Source organism: Pangasianodon hypophthalmus, chromosome 15 (genome assembly GCF_027358585.1).
Source record: "Pangasianodon hypophthalmus isolate fPanHyp1 chromosome 15, fPanHyp1.pri, whole genome shotgun sequence".
NCBI classification, from domain to species: domain Eukaryota; kingdom Metazoa; phylum Chordata; class Actinopteri; order Siluriformes; family Pangasiidae; genus Pangasianodon; species Pangasianodon hypophthalmus.
The window spans coordinates 1,276,979-1,293,822 of NC_069724.1; the positions used below are offsets into that span (position 1 = coordinate 1,276,979).

Consider the following 16,844-nt stretch of genomic DNA (forward strand, 5'->3'; position numbering starts at 1 on the left):
ACGATATTAGTATGAGCGTGTTGCAGCTGGAATTGTTGTCAGAGCTGCTGTTATAGAAAAATAATCAACACCTGATTCAAGAATTCAAAGAAATGATAACCTTCAACTTTGGGACATTCCAGAAATAATAAATAGGCAAACAGTGAGTTCTAAACTGCACCGAAACGTTTTTCTAGTTTTTTTTTTTACCATTTAGCGCTAATGAATGCATCAGGTGAAGTTCACCCGATAGAGACACTTCAGCTTTAGATTAAGTCATGTGTTTCCTGCTCATGTTTAGAATGAGTTTAGCTGAGTTTAGAACATCAGCAAATGGAGATCGTTTGCTGCAATGCTGATGACTCCCGAATCAACTCGGCCACTTTGGCCCAGCTCAGGTTGCCAAGAATTCTCACCCACGTGGAATATGACACCACCCATGATACAATTATAAAGATAATCAGGAAAGACTATGGGCAACACACTCGGCAAACTCAACGTCAAAGTGTTTTTGAGAGGAAGGAATTTATAGAGCAAGGCCCAAACAAGCTTTTAGTGGGATAGGAGAGACTTGGGTGCAGGTAAGTGGACTTATTTTGAGCTAAAATCATCAACAGTCATGGAAAAGCATTTCCCTGCCTCTCTCTCATAGCAGTTCAGCTGAGGAAGGAAAAGCACGGCGAGAGATCTCAGGGTTTGTAAATAGCTGATGAATGTACTTTGACATTCTCCTGGGAAAATTGTTGCGGGTTGCCTATACAGCGTCATGAAAATGCCCCCACTTTTTTTTTTGCATTGCCTTCATTTTCTCACTTTTATGAGGTAGAGATGGCTTTGGGAATGACTGAGCTGCAGGGTGTTTAGGATGGAGGTGGGCTGCCATGTCAACAAGTCAGCACAGGTGCTGAGAGGAGATGGTGAAGAGAACGCAGTGCCATAATTAAACAGAAGCACTTTCAGTCAGGTTAATATTTCAGAATTCATGGAGTATGTTTCGGATCTTCCCCAGGGGGCATGGATGGCTTTTATGGGTTATCTGAACAGTAACGTGTACAAAACAAAGGTAATGGAATACTGACTATCGAATAAAATGAAGTCACACTGCTATCACACTTGACTTATGCTATAGGCTCCTGTGTAGTGAATTTTTAGAGTGACCACATCACTCTAGCACAAATGAAGGCACAAAGTTGAGACAAAACTTACAACTGCCTAAATTATCGCCACCTGTTTATAAGGTGAAAAGATCTTTGAATGTTTTTACAGAGCCAGTGTGCGATGATACCTGAAGTGTATGTGTTCATTTTCACATGTTTATGGTGAGGCATCAGATTTCTTCCCAAACATTACTAAAAACAATATACCTGGCACTCAGGTGTTGTATACACTCATCATACAATCTAAAATGATATATATATATTTTTTTATCTCAAATATCCAACTATATATATATATATCTCTCACGAGCTCATAAGAGAAATCATTTCAGTGACCCGTTGCGTAAGGTGCTTTTACTGAGATGTGTTGTTTATAGCTGGCAGTTTTCCCACTCCACCATTCCCAGGAACTGAAGCTTTTTATGAGAACAAAAGTCCTGTGTGATTAAATCTACTGATTTTAATGTGTGTTAATGCTCTTCAGTGACGTGAAGCAGTCTGTCTCCTCACCAGTCTGGCAAATTTAATGAATTAGTCATATCGATTATTACTTAAAGGAAGTATATTTTTAACTATATCTTAAGCCTGCTTTTACTGGATATTAGTATGACTGGTGTGTGATGTATCACCTTATCAGAATACCACTTCAGTAGTGTATTTCTGTATATTAACTCAGACGTCTGTGTTGATTCGTAATTATGATATCCCTACCTCGTCCATAACCTCATCTAAAGGTTCTGGAGATTTTCCTCAGTGAAGACCACAGAACATGTGTGATGAAGTTTGTATTCCCCTGAATCGATGCAGTATAAGCTCTAATACTCAGGGAATACTCCTGGCCATGGAACGATGTTTAAATGTTTTTTCTTCAGTCCTTCACTGTCAGCTGCTGATATTCAGAGCTTTGCACAATTGATAATCAGGAACTCTGATTCTCCACTCCTGTATAAAAAGCTTTTTCACTCAGGAGGCCGCCAGGGACAAGGCCGATCACTATCGGAAAACAAAGTGACTTGTAATGAAGCACAGCTCTGAAAACCATATGGAGCAAGAACACAGCAGACGAGAGCTACCGCTTCCAAGATCATTTAACACTTAGTTTCCACTTCATTCTCGAGGTTCACACAGAGACAACCCCAAATAGAATCTGCATTTACATTAGGCTTATGCCATATAACAGTTTATTTTAATGCACGATATTACACTGCCACAATCATGATGTCCAATGATATTTACTCTGATTATATTATATTTCCAGACCTGCCAACCTTTACACATTTTGCATAGGAGCTCCGCAATTTAACATCAGAGTATGCTATCACTATCATAAAAAAAAAAAAAAAACACCAAAAGACCAAAAGATCTGGAATGATTTGCGCAGATGTTTTGAACTCTCCGATTAACTCACCCCACCTGGAAGCCCCGCCCCCTTCCCCCATCTCACATGCTCTCGACTGGACTCGCGGCGCGCTCTTGCTTTCTGTCACGATAAATGGAGAATGTTTTGAGTTTGTTAACTGAAATAAAATCTATCAATGTTTGACCTAGCTAAATGGTTGAAAGAAAAGAAAAAGCACATCGACAATGAAAACAATGTCAGCCATGTGGACATTACAGAACTGATTTATAAAGAGATTATATTGAAAATGTTTTTATTATGTTTTTTTTTTTTAAACTATTTACTGCGCATTACTGCAGAATCACCTAAACATCCACCATCCAGCTGAGGCTTTTTCATGATTGTCTCTGCCTGGTAAGCAGTTCCTGACTGCACAGCTGGTAATATTATTACGCCTCTCCTACTCTCCTTAAACCTGAAATGGTGGAAATGCTCATTTTCCTGTCTTTTTTAGGCTACTGGTTCTAGATGATTAAATCATTAATCATGATTTTTTTAAAGCGGTAAATCACAAACAGGGACAAATCAATATCGCACAAGCCTAATTTACATACAGACTCTGTGACGGCTGTAGGATGGTATTATGAAACTGCAAAACGCCTGATCAGCAAACAAATGAATAAAGGTTATATTATTATTGCAATCTAAATCTAAACTAATCTAATCTAAATCAAAGCTGAATATATTACAGATAATGGTTCGGAATGGGCAAAAGCATACGTTTCTCCTTGCACTGGCACTGATCAGTTTGGAAAAAGCAGTATTGATCAGAACGAGCAGTTCCCAGAATGGCTTTCTGGAATCTTTCTGTTCTCTGTGAGCAAGTAATGTGCACCTGAAAGAATTGCCATCATTTGGTGGGAGCAGGTTTACTGTAAATGCTTCCTGACCTTGTGTCAGTGTCATTATAGCTGACCGCTGGCACAGAAAGCATCCTGTACTGAAAGAGAACTGCATTACTTGGTTTACTTGCAGCTCAACAACTAACCTGACTCTGATGTTTTTTTTTTCTTTCAGGTCCCCCAGTCATTGTGGGAATGAGCATAAATATCGCCAGCATTGACTCCATCTCAGAAGTCAACATGGTAAGTTATATTATAGTGCATCTTACTCTGGAAGACTATTTACATTCAGTATTATGACACACTTCCATTTTGAAATAGTGCGGCAAATCTTCAGCTTCTGACGGGAATTGTTTAGAATCATCAGCATAGTGAAAGAGCAACTTGTCCTTCAGGTTTCTCTAACTACCATTCTTATATTTATATAAAATAGGGTTTTCTTTTTAGCCATCGCTGTTGTGTATGTATCACAAGCGTGCAGTTTAAAGCCTTTCTCCAGCTTGCTAGATAGGGCTTTGCAAGTATTCTTACAATAGTATCTGAAGAAAGTCATTGATGTTGATCGGCTAGAGCTCTCGCAGACACCGAGTGTAAAATGCCACCATTGGGAGTGTAGTGAAAGAACCAGAAACACACACAAACCGGAACGCCATAGAGTACTGTGGTAAGGGTACTAACGTGAATAGGATGGCATATTTCTCTCACCATGCAAATGACCAACTCCTTCAAATACTATGATTCACCATTTGCTAAGAGCCACCAAGGATCATTAAAAAGTACATTTCTGTTTCCTCTGCTCTTTATGTACCCATAATGTGCATTTGTAATTATGCAGAACAGAGGTCATGACCAGTTATGTAGGGCTCATAGACCTTTTTTGCTCAAGTTAACCACCTTATGTTAAGCATCACCCAGGAGCCTTTAAGAGAGGATTTTAAGAGCAGCACTCTACATTTATGCTGACAACACTCCCTAGACTTCTACCATGTAGACCCCATGCTGAGTTATTGCATTCATCATTTCCCCTATGCCAAGTCAGGGATCTTTTAGATTTTATGAGAGACTCAGCCTGAGCGACCAGCGTCTGCATTCATAAAACGCCTCTGAGGAGGACCACAGTCTCTGGATCAGCTTTTCTTCTGAATCTGTTGAAACTAAGACCAGCCTGTACGATGGGGAATTGCTTTCAGGTCAGCGTTTTGCTGTGATCGTTTCTAAATGCATGCTCAGCCTTTTTCGGATAGGAGCACTTTACGCGGCCTGTCATCAGGCAAAGAGTTGGAGATACTATCCCACTGGGGACCTTCAGTTCCCCACAAGCCCCTGAGGCGAGCTGTGGCCTCATCATCAGAGAAAGTTCTGGCATGCCTCCTGTCCCAGTCATCAGATTGCAGTCGAGACTCTTTGAGACAGCAGTCTTCACACGACTAAAATAAACTCCCGTCTAACAGATGTGTGAGGATGAGGCTGAGCTCAGAATACAAAAGCTCAACTCAGCTTAAGCAGTTCCTTACACTTCTTTTCTAAACTTTCAGTAAATCCTGACGAGACCATTTTCGATTCAAAGGTGTTATGAAGATGACGTTTCTCACTGTGCAGTTTTGCCTGAGAAAAGATGATGAATTAAGATCATTAGAATAGTCAAAAGTATTCCCAGGATGAAATCAACCAACCCGTACACAATATTGCACAATATTGACCATTCCCATCACATTATGTAAAAAACTATACGCGTAATACGCATAACAATTTTATAATCAATTGTCATTATTGAATCACGAATCCTCAAAAGCAAACATGAGTACATTGTCGTATTCAGAGCACACAGAAAACTGCTGAATTGTACTGCAGGTGTATGAATTCGCCTCCATTGCAACATTGCAGAGTTGCTGATGAAATAAAATATTCAAATAAATCCCACTGAAACCCACCAACATTCTTTAATGCAGTATATTTAAAGAGACAGGAAACTAAAAAGTGGAGAAGAAGTTGTGCTTTACTACTCTAAGCAAATGACAATCAGCCGCTTAAAGCAGGATTGGCCATTTTTACCAGTGTCTCGTATCTTTTTTCATTTAAACATACTGTACTATATCAACACACTGAACCCCCAAAAAACAGATTTAGAAAATTATGATTATGATTTGTTTTCTGTTTGTTTATACAGCAAAAATTGGGAGATATACTAATAAATGGCATTCAGTTTGACAATCAATCAAAACAAACAGTTGATATGAAATTTAACTTACTATATCTCCGTGTCTGCATGGTCTCTGAAAACCACATTGAAGTCAACTCAAGCGTGCGACATTGTTGTAAATGAATGACATCATGTTCCTTTCCAGACTCTGAGCTGTTTGAGCCCCGGATTTGGTGCGTTTGATGAAGTTAAACACTGTTTTCGAACCTGGGAGCAGTCCAGAGAACCAATCCCTAGTCCTGTTGAAAATGGCAGTCTGGGGTTTGCTTCAAGCTAACTGTGGTGTGGTCATCATCTTGTGTGGAACAATAACTGTATATATAAGTGGTGCCATTTACTCCTATTGTGCAAAGATTTTTTTTGGTTGAAATGGGAGTGGGAGTCGCCATCTTGTGAAAATTGGAGTGCAGTAGAGACCTTATGAATTATTATGGTTATTGATGTATAAAAACCAGACTTTCACAGGAATGGAGCACTTTTGTGTTATGAGAATTTGCACTGACAGCATCATAAAAAAGAACAGGTCTCATGTGCAGTCCTGTATGTCTAAAAATCTTCTTGTATGAGATCTGCATTTCATTTGCAGGTATTCCTGCATGATGGCAGCCCATGTATCCAGAAAGCATTTTCCTTCACGGTTTGAGTGTTGGTACCACAGGAAAGTAATTTGAAAATGAAAATAGATTAACCTAGTGCCTACCATCGATAGTGTAAACCTCCATGCACAAACATAATGCATGGAACTGCACAGTCGATCCACAGTTCGGAAGGAATTCTTTTATGTGAACACAAATCTGCGATTATGAACGAGCCCAAAATCAGCCCTGAGCGCAGACTCGAGTATTCAAACCAAGTGTGTAATGATCGGCGCCGTCTGTGTGATAAGTATGAATGTTTTGAGAAGACATGCCACTAGATAAAACTGATGTCAGTTCAAAACGTTATGTAACAGCTGTGTGCAGCTTTACGTCCTGATCATGCGAAGCGGTATGAGGAATGTCCGAATATCTGACTGATAACATTATACTATCACTATGTCCTTACTCATGATGAGAGAGAGCGAGAGAGAGATTTGGTTATAAAAAAAAAGACTGAGCAAGACAACAGGAAATAAAAGAATGAGAGCAGATAAAACAGGAATGAGAGAGATTCAGAATCAAGGAGAAGGCATGATATCCTGCTTTGTTTTCCCCCTGAAGCCCTTCCATTTAGGGCCACTAGAGGCTTTTTCACTCGGTCTCTGGCAGCAGATTTTATTTTAATTTGTTGGAAGCAGACACTCAAGTATAAAGTTGTTTTCTTCCTACTATTCCTTCTCTTTTTACAAGAGTGAGTGTGCCTTTTAATTTATTTATAATGGAGTTACTGCTGCATATTTTTTCATACTCGGATGTTTTGATGAAGTTCCATCTGATGTTCTGTGATATTTTTTGCTTCCGTGTATATTTGAGAAGTGTTGAAAAAAAGGGCCGCAGTAAATCAGAGCAACACAAGGGTGCGAGAGCAAGAGAGAGAGAGAGAGAGAGAGAGAGAGAGAGAGAGAAACGGAGCAGACTATTCAGCCCTTTACAGCATTAGCAAATATAACTGGCATTTTTACAACTTCAGATTTTTCAGAATATAATGAAAAGGGCTGAGTATCATCTGAGAAAAAATAATATTCATCTCATACCTTGAATTTGATACAGATACAAAAAAAATCCTTTTATTTCAAACGCTCTAATTATTATCTAAGACTGTATTTACACACTTGCATACTTTCTTTCATATTATATACAGTATTATTTTGTATTATATGTGGTATTGTGTTGTAACACCATGTTAGCATGAACTCTATTTTGTTGCCTGTGCAATTACAATAAAAGTCATAATCTTATCTTAAGATAAACAAAGCACATGTTATTATAACCCCTGCTGATCATATAGCCTGCTTATGTATCATATAACTAGCTGTGTGTTTAGGTGTTAGACTAAAGTATCAGCAGTTAAAAATGGCTGTAATCTTATGCTCTATGATTCGACGACATTCGTCCGTCCTCTCAGCTGACATCCTTCTCTGCTGTAGTGAAAGGTGCTCAATAAGCTCGAGAAGAACCAGCCCTAGAACTGTCACAACTCCCACCTACAACATCAAGTCATAACATCGTAGTTTTATGACATTTATGAAAATAAATGAATATATATGAATACAGCTCGAAACGGTGGCTGAATGCCAACCAACTAGATAGCTAATAAATGCTAGTTCATGTGCTAGCTGATGCATCCAAACGTTTGCACACTGACAAACACAATATTCGCTAACTTTTTCTTGCAAAAAATCAAAAAGCTGATTTGTAAAACTGTTACCGAACCTGCAAATTTTTCTTCCCCTCCTTCCTTTTTCTAATTTTTTTAATCTCCGCCAGTCTTCGTGCAATCGAAAACTCTGCAATTTTCTTGACGGAGATTAATCCTGTAATTAATCAAACGTTTCCTCAGGTTTGATGTATTACCTGACTTTGCAACTACAAGGTTAAGGCATTTATTGCACCAGGAACTGTTTTCATCTACTTTTTCATGAAGTACAGCTGGATCCTCTGTGACATGTTTACTCGCTCTGTTTTTACTCTCCAGTCAGACTCAGAAGACTTGTTTTAAAGTTTTAATGATGCTTTTTTTTGAAAGAAAATTTGAATATAAGCATATAATTTCTCCAAGGTGCATTTATTGTTGCTGGGACTACAAAAGCTCTTGGCCATAAAGTGTTCTTGCAAGGAATAACCTCAAAATTTCCCAAAGTAGCATGCAGAATAAAAAGCTACCTGAGTGTTAATATTTCATCCCTTATTCCATGCAACAAATAAATGCTGTTTTTTTTTTTTAACAGAAAAGTGGAATTCCCCCCTCGTCAGGAATGTAGGTCATTTAAGATCCAGCTGAGTGACCACTCCAATCTGCCATCCCGTCCACTTATGAAACATGATGTACTGTACATTCTGCTTCATTTGTGCTTTAAGACAGTTAGATGCTTTTTTTTTTTATTTTGCTAATGGGCCACACTCACAGTGTAGCTGAAAAAACACAGTTAATGGAAGAGACGTGAGCCAATCATGACCCCTGCTTTAGATTTCACAAATTTATCTCCTTTTTAACCATGAACCTGACGAGCAATGTGCTGCTGTTTCGAGTAGATTTATTGCATATTACTGCATACTGTATATTTATTAAATATATAATTTTACTGCATAATGCACCAATGCATTACAGAAAATGCCTTTTGCCTGGAAAATAAGTAATAGGCCAACCATTTTGAACCATTTTAGTTGAAGATCACATCCTACTATATGATTTCAGAAAACATTACAAAAATATTTTAAAATTTGTAAAAACTGTCTGAACATTTTCAAATGAATAAACAGAACAGTATTTATTAGGGCTGGAACAATCTCATGCTTTGGCAACGATTGAAATGAATCGATTCAACAACCGTAAATCAAACAACTTCTGGGTAAAACTTCTTTAGATAAACTGTAAATCATCTGTTTGTTATAACATAACCCTTATCTACATCATCTTCATTAACGGTAGGATTGCTCCAGATTCTGAACAAAGTTGCTCATACTGTATATCGATCGAAGGCTTTTAAATTAAATCATATCGCACCGTACCAGATTCAGTGCTCTCGTCAGGTATCAAATCGTTGCCTTATGAATTGAAATCATGTCATATCGTTTCATGTGGAAGCCTGAGTTACAGGCCTAGCAGTTGTGTGTTATAATAATATCCTCATACATAAAAAGCAATAGGCATTCTCCTGATATACCAATAATAAAACTGTTGAATTTTTAGAACCTATTAATTAAAATAAACCGCATATGTTCTATTTCGCAGAAAAACATGTATGAAAGTTAAACGAATGCTTTGTCTTAATATGCCAATATTTCCAGCTCGCAGTTTGTTAGCATTACACAAAGCACATCATTTGGCTCCCATTAGCTGTTGTGTATAAATAGCCATCTTGTCACTCTGGGGCTCCTTTTATCTGCTTAGCACTGTTGTTGTGGCAGGATGTTCAGACCGGATCATATCAGACCAATCCATTGCCGTGATACCTGTACTGAATGCTAAGCGAGACTCCTCTCTCTCTGAGCACTAGGAGCATTAGTATAGAATCCCAGTGTGTTATTATTAGAGGTGTAACCCACCACAGGTGTAACCCAAAGGTGTGAACTCACCACTGTGCCATTGGCTTCAAACCCATGGCTACTGGAATTAGAAGGTGTGAATAATCAGTCACAAATTCTAACCATGAATAGTAATTTGCAGATTATTCAGCTCCTGAACTTCTACCGTTCCTCAACCTCAGCTACATCACTCGAGTTCATCATCACTCTGAACCTGACGCCGCGTGGAACTTTCTGGAAAGCTTTCTATCTAACGTGACTGAGTAAGCTAGGGAGCTATCTTTCAGAAAACAGCAATATCTTTCCCAAATAAGATAAACTGTTGATCATAGTTGACAACGATAATCACTTAATAATATTTTATCAGATTTACTAATTTACAGTAAATCACACTGTCAGAATCTACTATGAAGCTGGGACACAGTGGTGCTGCGAGTCAAAATGGAGTCCTGTAAGATTTTCCAGGAAGATTTTCTTTTAATAACGATGAAGAATGATCATTTATGAATGACTAAAAACACACACAATGAACGAGACTCCAGCAGAGATATGCTGCTGCCCTGTAGACAGTACATGGGCTCTATGGATATTTTGTTTGTGAATTTCAGGCCATTGAAATATGGTAGAAATGTGGTTTTATTTTGGAGTGCAGTGTTTAGAGCAAAGCACCGATGATAGACAAGTAAAAGAGCATCATGTGCCTCCGATTCGTAAATGAGCGCTGTCTTTGTCTTGCACCATCAGCGAGTATGAAAGTAAGAATCTCACACTTGCACGACTTTTCGTCCAGTGGGATTCCAGTCCTGATGCACACCTCTAGCCTGAACAAGACACCATGTGAAACTTTCACCTCCTGTTCATATCTGTGTTTATATTCATTTAGAACACATTATCCGTTCAGTCCAAATAATATATTCGTATTTGTTTATATCGCTACTTTTTATACAGTGAAGCATGACTTATTACATGACTTAGCCTAGACTTGTTTCATTAGCCAAGCCCCACATTTTCAGCATGCTTATGCTGTTTTATAAAATATGTTAATTCAGGTTTTCAAGTCAGTGTCTGTGTCTATTTAGCGGTGTGTTACGCTATTAGTACATCTGCATGGATGGTGTCCTTTAACTTGTAGATAAAACACAGCTAATTAGTACATGAGTAGATTCATTTATTCATCTTCTTTATTCTGGTCAGGGTCACAATGGAACACTGGGCACAAGGCAGGGATGGGCATCACACACACACACACACACACATATTCACACATGGAGACAATTAAGAGAAGCTACCGGCATGTTTTTGGGAGGTGGAAGTAGCTGGAAGAAACCCATATAGACATGGGGAGAACCTGTAAAACTCTGCACAGACAGTAACATGAGATCCAGACTGAATCCTGGACAGAATCCTGGACTCTGGAGCTCTGAGGCACAAACGCTACCTGCTGTGCCACCATGCATCCCACACAAGCAGATTTTGGACGCAATTAAGTTACAGTGGGTTTGATTCAGTTAAAAATGAAATGTTCTGTTTTTATTATGTCTCTGTATCCAAACATCCTTTCAGAGTAGGGACACTGATCTAAAACCAGTGTTTTTCGGATCCTAAGATAACCAAGAAAGAAGAAGAAATACGATCCCATACCACTTCCTGAATGCCTAGTAGGCTCCAGTGGTACTCCCAGATTCCCTTCTCTTCCTCATTTTCCTCAAATTCATTCAAAGTATTGTCTTAATTAGTGTTGATATGAAATAATGAGATCCTCAAGTTCTTGTTTAATTGATCATTTAACTTATTAACCAAAGTCTCAGTGGGACATCGCCACACTCCCAAGTGGAGTCTTGTAAACTTTATTAAACGGATTAAAATTACATTTGCATTCAAATGGAACAAATACACGAGCCAGTGTAGAAGCAGATAAATTAAAAGTCATTACGCATCTCTGTTTTGGTGATATTAAGTTGAATTCAGAAACATACATGCTTACTGAAGCAAATGCTTGATCATGAGTTATAGGGGATTGAAAATTAAACATTGCTGTTTTCATTAAAGGCAAATTAGAAACAAGTTTGTGATTATAACCTATTGCATCAGAAGTAGTCAGTGTCAAATAAAACATTGCAGTGGCTTGTTTTGATTGATATGAAATGAAATGTTGGCCTTAGCCTTTTAAGATGTTTGCTTTGTGCACATGATTTTATTTAGGATTATATGCCTCAGATAGAAGATGAACAGATTTTTCAAAACTCTGCTGTACTCTTTTGTAGCCTGGATCCATGATGCGAAGTGTTTTAACATGGGACATTTGTTCTTCCTGTGCTCTCTCCCCAGGACTACACCATCACGATGTATTTCCAGCAGAGCTGGCGGGACAAGCGGCTGGCGTACGCAGAGATGGCACTCAATCTGACCCTCGACAACCGCGTGGCTGATCAGCTATGGCTACCTGACACCTATTTCCTGAACGACAAGAAGTCCTTCCTGCACGGGGTGACCGTCAAGAACCGCATGATCCGGCTCCACCCTGATGGCACGGTGCTCTACGGACTGAGGTAAATTTCACATCATTTGAAATCATTAATCATTTATACCGAGCATTTCACTATCATTTATACCATGTGAACCTTCTTTCATTCATTCTTTCTTTTTTTCTTTAAACATATTTAAAAACTGAAGTCTGTAATATGCTTCTTAGATTCAGAAATATTGTAAAAATCATGTCCAATACGTATCGTATTGTATCCTGCAGAAAAATTACATACTGTAGTTTATAAGAATTTAAGGTAGCGAGATAACGAACATATTTCACAAATCTGCATTTGAGATTTAATCACTGTTGCCAGTAAAGTAGTGTAACATATATACAGGTAATTATGATACTTTTTACAGCATAACTCTGTATGTAATTTACTGCAAATTTAAAATATAATCCACTTCATTTGCTCATTTAGGTGATGTTTCTGTCTAAAGTGACTTACAATCAAAACAGGGTGCAACTGAGCAGTTAAAGGTTAAGGGTCTTGATCAAGGATCCAACCATGGCAGTGTAGTAGTGGTAGTGCTTTACTAACCCGAGGTTTTTACTAGCATATAAACTTACATCAGGTATATATCAAGTTTTTTTTTTTGTTCGCCTAAAATAAAAGGCACAAAAACAATCCACTATTTTTTTTTAGAGAATATTTATTTCTCACTCCAGCCTAAAATGTTAGATATCATTATGCATGCATTGTTTTTTTCTCATATTTCATTGCAAACCAATGCACTGCTCTAATCACTCAGTGGTTTCCAGTACAATCCTGTAAAAATAATAAAACAAAAAACATGCTGCTGTAAAAAAAATTCTGTAAATGTACAGCTTTTTTTTTTTTTTTTTTTACAGACAGCTTGTAGAACTTTTATGGCTTCAGATCCTTTTTATAGGCTTCAGAAACTTCTGGTCACGAGCACAAGCTGAAGGTTCCTTTCTGGCACCCCAGTACATTTCACAGTTCACAGTTACGAGTGACAGGTTGCCATGTCTGTGGAAAGCTTTCCATTTTGGGCTGAGTTATTTGGGATCTGTGAGCAGTTCACAGCACAGCCAGGACTTGTTGAAAAGAAGGTGATAATGGCATTAGGTGGAGAAGGAGAGAGTGATCGTATGCTTAGACTGTCCTTTTGAGTTTTGATGTCATAAACCAGAGACATCACAGGACTTAAAAAAAGCATCGCATCAGCACTAAGAGTAAATAAGTCATCTGATGAAAAAATTCTTAAGTAATTAGTAATTACTTTAGTAATTACTAAGTAATTAGTAATTACTTACTTTTTTTTTTATGTTTGACACAACTAATCTGAAAATGCTCTACATCTGACGAACACAGTTTTGAACAATGATGTTAACTATCCAAGTGATCTATGCTGAAGTGAACAGCGCCTCCATTATTAACAGAAAGGTAACGTTAGCTGGCTAGATAACTTAACCAAATGCTCTTGGGTTTTCCAGTAGCTTGCTAGGTTTGATATCTAGCTAGCTAGCTCATGTTAATTCATAAATGTTCTATCTAGCTAAGACGCCCCTTACACATTATCCTGAGCATTACCTATAAGCTGTAGGAGAACTTCGATATACAACATGTCATCGCTGCTGAAAATTATAATACAGAGCTTTCAAACTGTGAAATGTCAAAAGATCTGGGTCAGCGATGCTCATCTGTCTTCACTGTCTCAGACACTGCTGCTGCTGAATAAACATTTGGTGTCTGAAGTGTAGACTTTCTGCTTTATTTTGATTTAAAATTTGCACACCCTGTCTTTTAATTGGCTTACAGTCTTCTGGAGTTAAATGCATTTTTTTACTCTGTAATGGTGATCAAAAATAAATATAGTGAAGTAGAATATTGTATTTTTAAAACGCCTTTGCCATATTGTTCACATACTATAACAATAGTACATGTAGCTCGTTACCTACCGCCCCGATTATCACCATTAGATAGCTGTAGTATTTCACTGTTAGTCGCTCCATGACTTTTCTTGCAATCTTGATTATATTATCTTATCGCTCTCTTCAGAATATTTCGCCATGACAGTAGCTGAAGGAATCACACATTAAGTCAGATTTGCTTTTGCCAGCTTAATATTTCCGAAACATTTCGATGAAAATGTACCTCACACCAGCACCACTACTGAAGCCCAAATATTAGCTGGATCCAGTGTTGTTCCTCCACAGACAAAAAAGATAGAGAGGTGAAAAAAATCCAGAACAGGGTGCTTAGAGTGCATTCGGCCATGCATTAACGCGGAGCCGCCTCGATCTCAGCCGAGCTAGGACACTGTAAGCATCCCACTCAATCGAGCTATCAATAATGAAAGATGACAAACTATTTCCTCTTTCCGTGAGACTCTGGCACAGGTGCTTTCATGAAGGAGGAGGAATGAGGCTATGATTTTTTTCTCTCACCAAGGTCTCAGTAAATGGATGAAAATACAAGCGTGCGTTAGGGGATGGATGGGAGCGAAAACACTGTTTGCCCTAGCGACAGGACCAGCATTCCTGATGCATTATGGAGACGGTGTATTATTTATTAAATGCAAATAGAAGTGTCTATTAATACGTAATGCCATGCTGGAATTTGTAAGGAGATTTTATGAGATATTCTGGGCACAGCTTATAAATGTGCATTTTCAATTAGTGCCCCATTGGTGGAATTTCCAAATATATGATGATTTCCGAGAACACTGATCACTGTATCAGATGCGGAATATTTATAGACTGTATGTCTTAAATGGTGGAAGTGCTCCTTTGTTTGTATTTTAAAGAATTCATAGCAGGATTTAAGAGGAAAAAGGAACATATGAAAGCAGAAAGGAAGAGAAAACAGGCTGCTCATGCCAGAGTTATATAAAAAAAAAATTATGGGCTTTTACTAATGTTGTTTGTTCCTTGGTTACACGGAGCAGTCACATTTAGAAATGTTTCAGAGCTAAAAACAAATGCAACTGGAAATGTTAATTATAGTACGCTCACAGATAAATGCACAGAAGCTACTGTAATGGCTACGTTACTACGTTACGCCTATGCTCCATTACCTAATTTAAATCCACAATCGGCAAGTATGGTATTTGCACTTGTCACAGTCATCCTTGTTGTCTGTAAGGACTAAACATAGCTACACGTTCTTAAATATGTTTTCACTAAAGCTGACAGACCACACGAGATTTCCCGTGCAAAATAATAGAAATACAAATAACCAGATTAAGTGTTTGTCAGGATTTATGAAAAGAAAAAAAAAAAACAGAAAACCAAACTGAGAACTTTGCAACAGCTGATATGACATGATATAACACACTGAGCATCCTTTCACCAGCATCTACACTTTGTTCATGAGTCAAGATGCAATTCATGTCATTTTTAATGCCCACGCTCACTGATACTGCTCTGTACACTCTCTATTAAAGATACCGTTCTCAGTATGAGGAGCACACAACAGCAATCAGCAGAAACAAAGTAAAATGTTCCTTGACATCCCTGATTGCTTAATACTAAGCAAGCTGCTCATTTTGGTATCAGCGTCAGTATTAACAAGTACCAGACACACGTCTCTAGAAATTTGCAGACTCTAAACAAGCTGAATGTGGCAGAGGATTTTGAAGACACATCATGGTTCCCACCATTTCAGCATCAGGATCTGAGACGACACCGAACGTCCAGACTGGGGAGACAGAGATGGAGAGGCTGATGAGACTGGGGTCTCCAGCTGCAATATTAATGGACAAACATGATGATATCTCGGAGCAAGTGGAGGAATTAATGGAGTGTTAAATGCTGACTTAATATGTCTCCTGACGGAGCAGGCTGAGGACGGGTTTACCAGTCGGCTGCTGCCAAGCTTCCAGATTAATCTCAAGGTGTCTAAGAGCAGTTGTGAAGCGAGCTAAACATGGATGTGGGGAAGACTTTCAATGTAGTTTTCCAAATTTTATTTTATTTATATACCACTTTTAACTACAGGCATTGTCACTTGCAGTTTGAGAGAACTGCTAATGATCAGGCGAGGAAATATCTCCAGAGATGGTACAAGGTAGAAACCTTTAGAGGTACAGTAATGCACATCATACTTTCAATCAAAACAAATTTGCAAAGGGAAGCATATTTAAAAGTTGATTTGAGTGATGTGAAAATTGACTTGTCTCCAGAACCTCGTGTCTCCAGAACGTCCCAGATTTTCTCATCGCTGATATAACACCAGCTCTTTACTGGAGCACCACTCAGGGACTGACCCAAAATGGCTCGAGGGCCGTTCAGCCGTCTCAGACAACGCAAGCCAAACACGAGGCCCAGAGCCACAAGCATTCTACGTCTCTCAGATTTCCCTCCGAGGAGCTGCAGACCCACTTCTGATCTTTGGCCCTTAGCTAAAGTCAAACCTACAAACAAACAGATTAAGTTTGGATTCTTTAGATGAAACAAGTTAACTAAGACAAAACAGAATCGCACAACCTCGTTGTTCCAATCCAATCCATTTTCAGAAGATTAGCAGATACATTTAGAACAGAAAGGAACCAAAAACAAGAGTTTAAAGGTATTTTTTCCATAGATATGCTGCCTTGATTATCTTTGATCAA

The 16,844-nt window shown here is 38.4% G+C and overlaps 1 protein-coding gene across 2 annotated transcripts in view; it reads left to right on the forward strand.

The window, feature by feature from the left end:
• gabrb4 (gamma-aminobutyric acid type A receptor subunit beta4) overlaps positions 1 to 16,844 on the forward strand; it is a 52,754-nt gene that overhangs the window by 24,344 nt on the left and 11,566 nt on the right. For both annotated transcript variants that reach the window (XM_026938892.3, XM_026938893.3), the window contains exons 3-4: positions 3,553 to 3,620; positions 12,069 to 12,289. In XM_026938892.3, the coding sequence (XP_026794693.1) occupies positions 3,553 to 3,620; positions 12,069 to 12,289 (289 nt within the window). The remainder of the gene's footprint in view (positions 1 to 3,552; positions 3,621 to 12,068; positions 12,290 to 16,844) is intronic.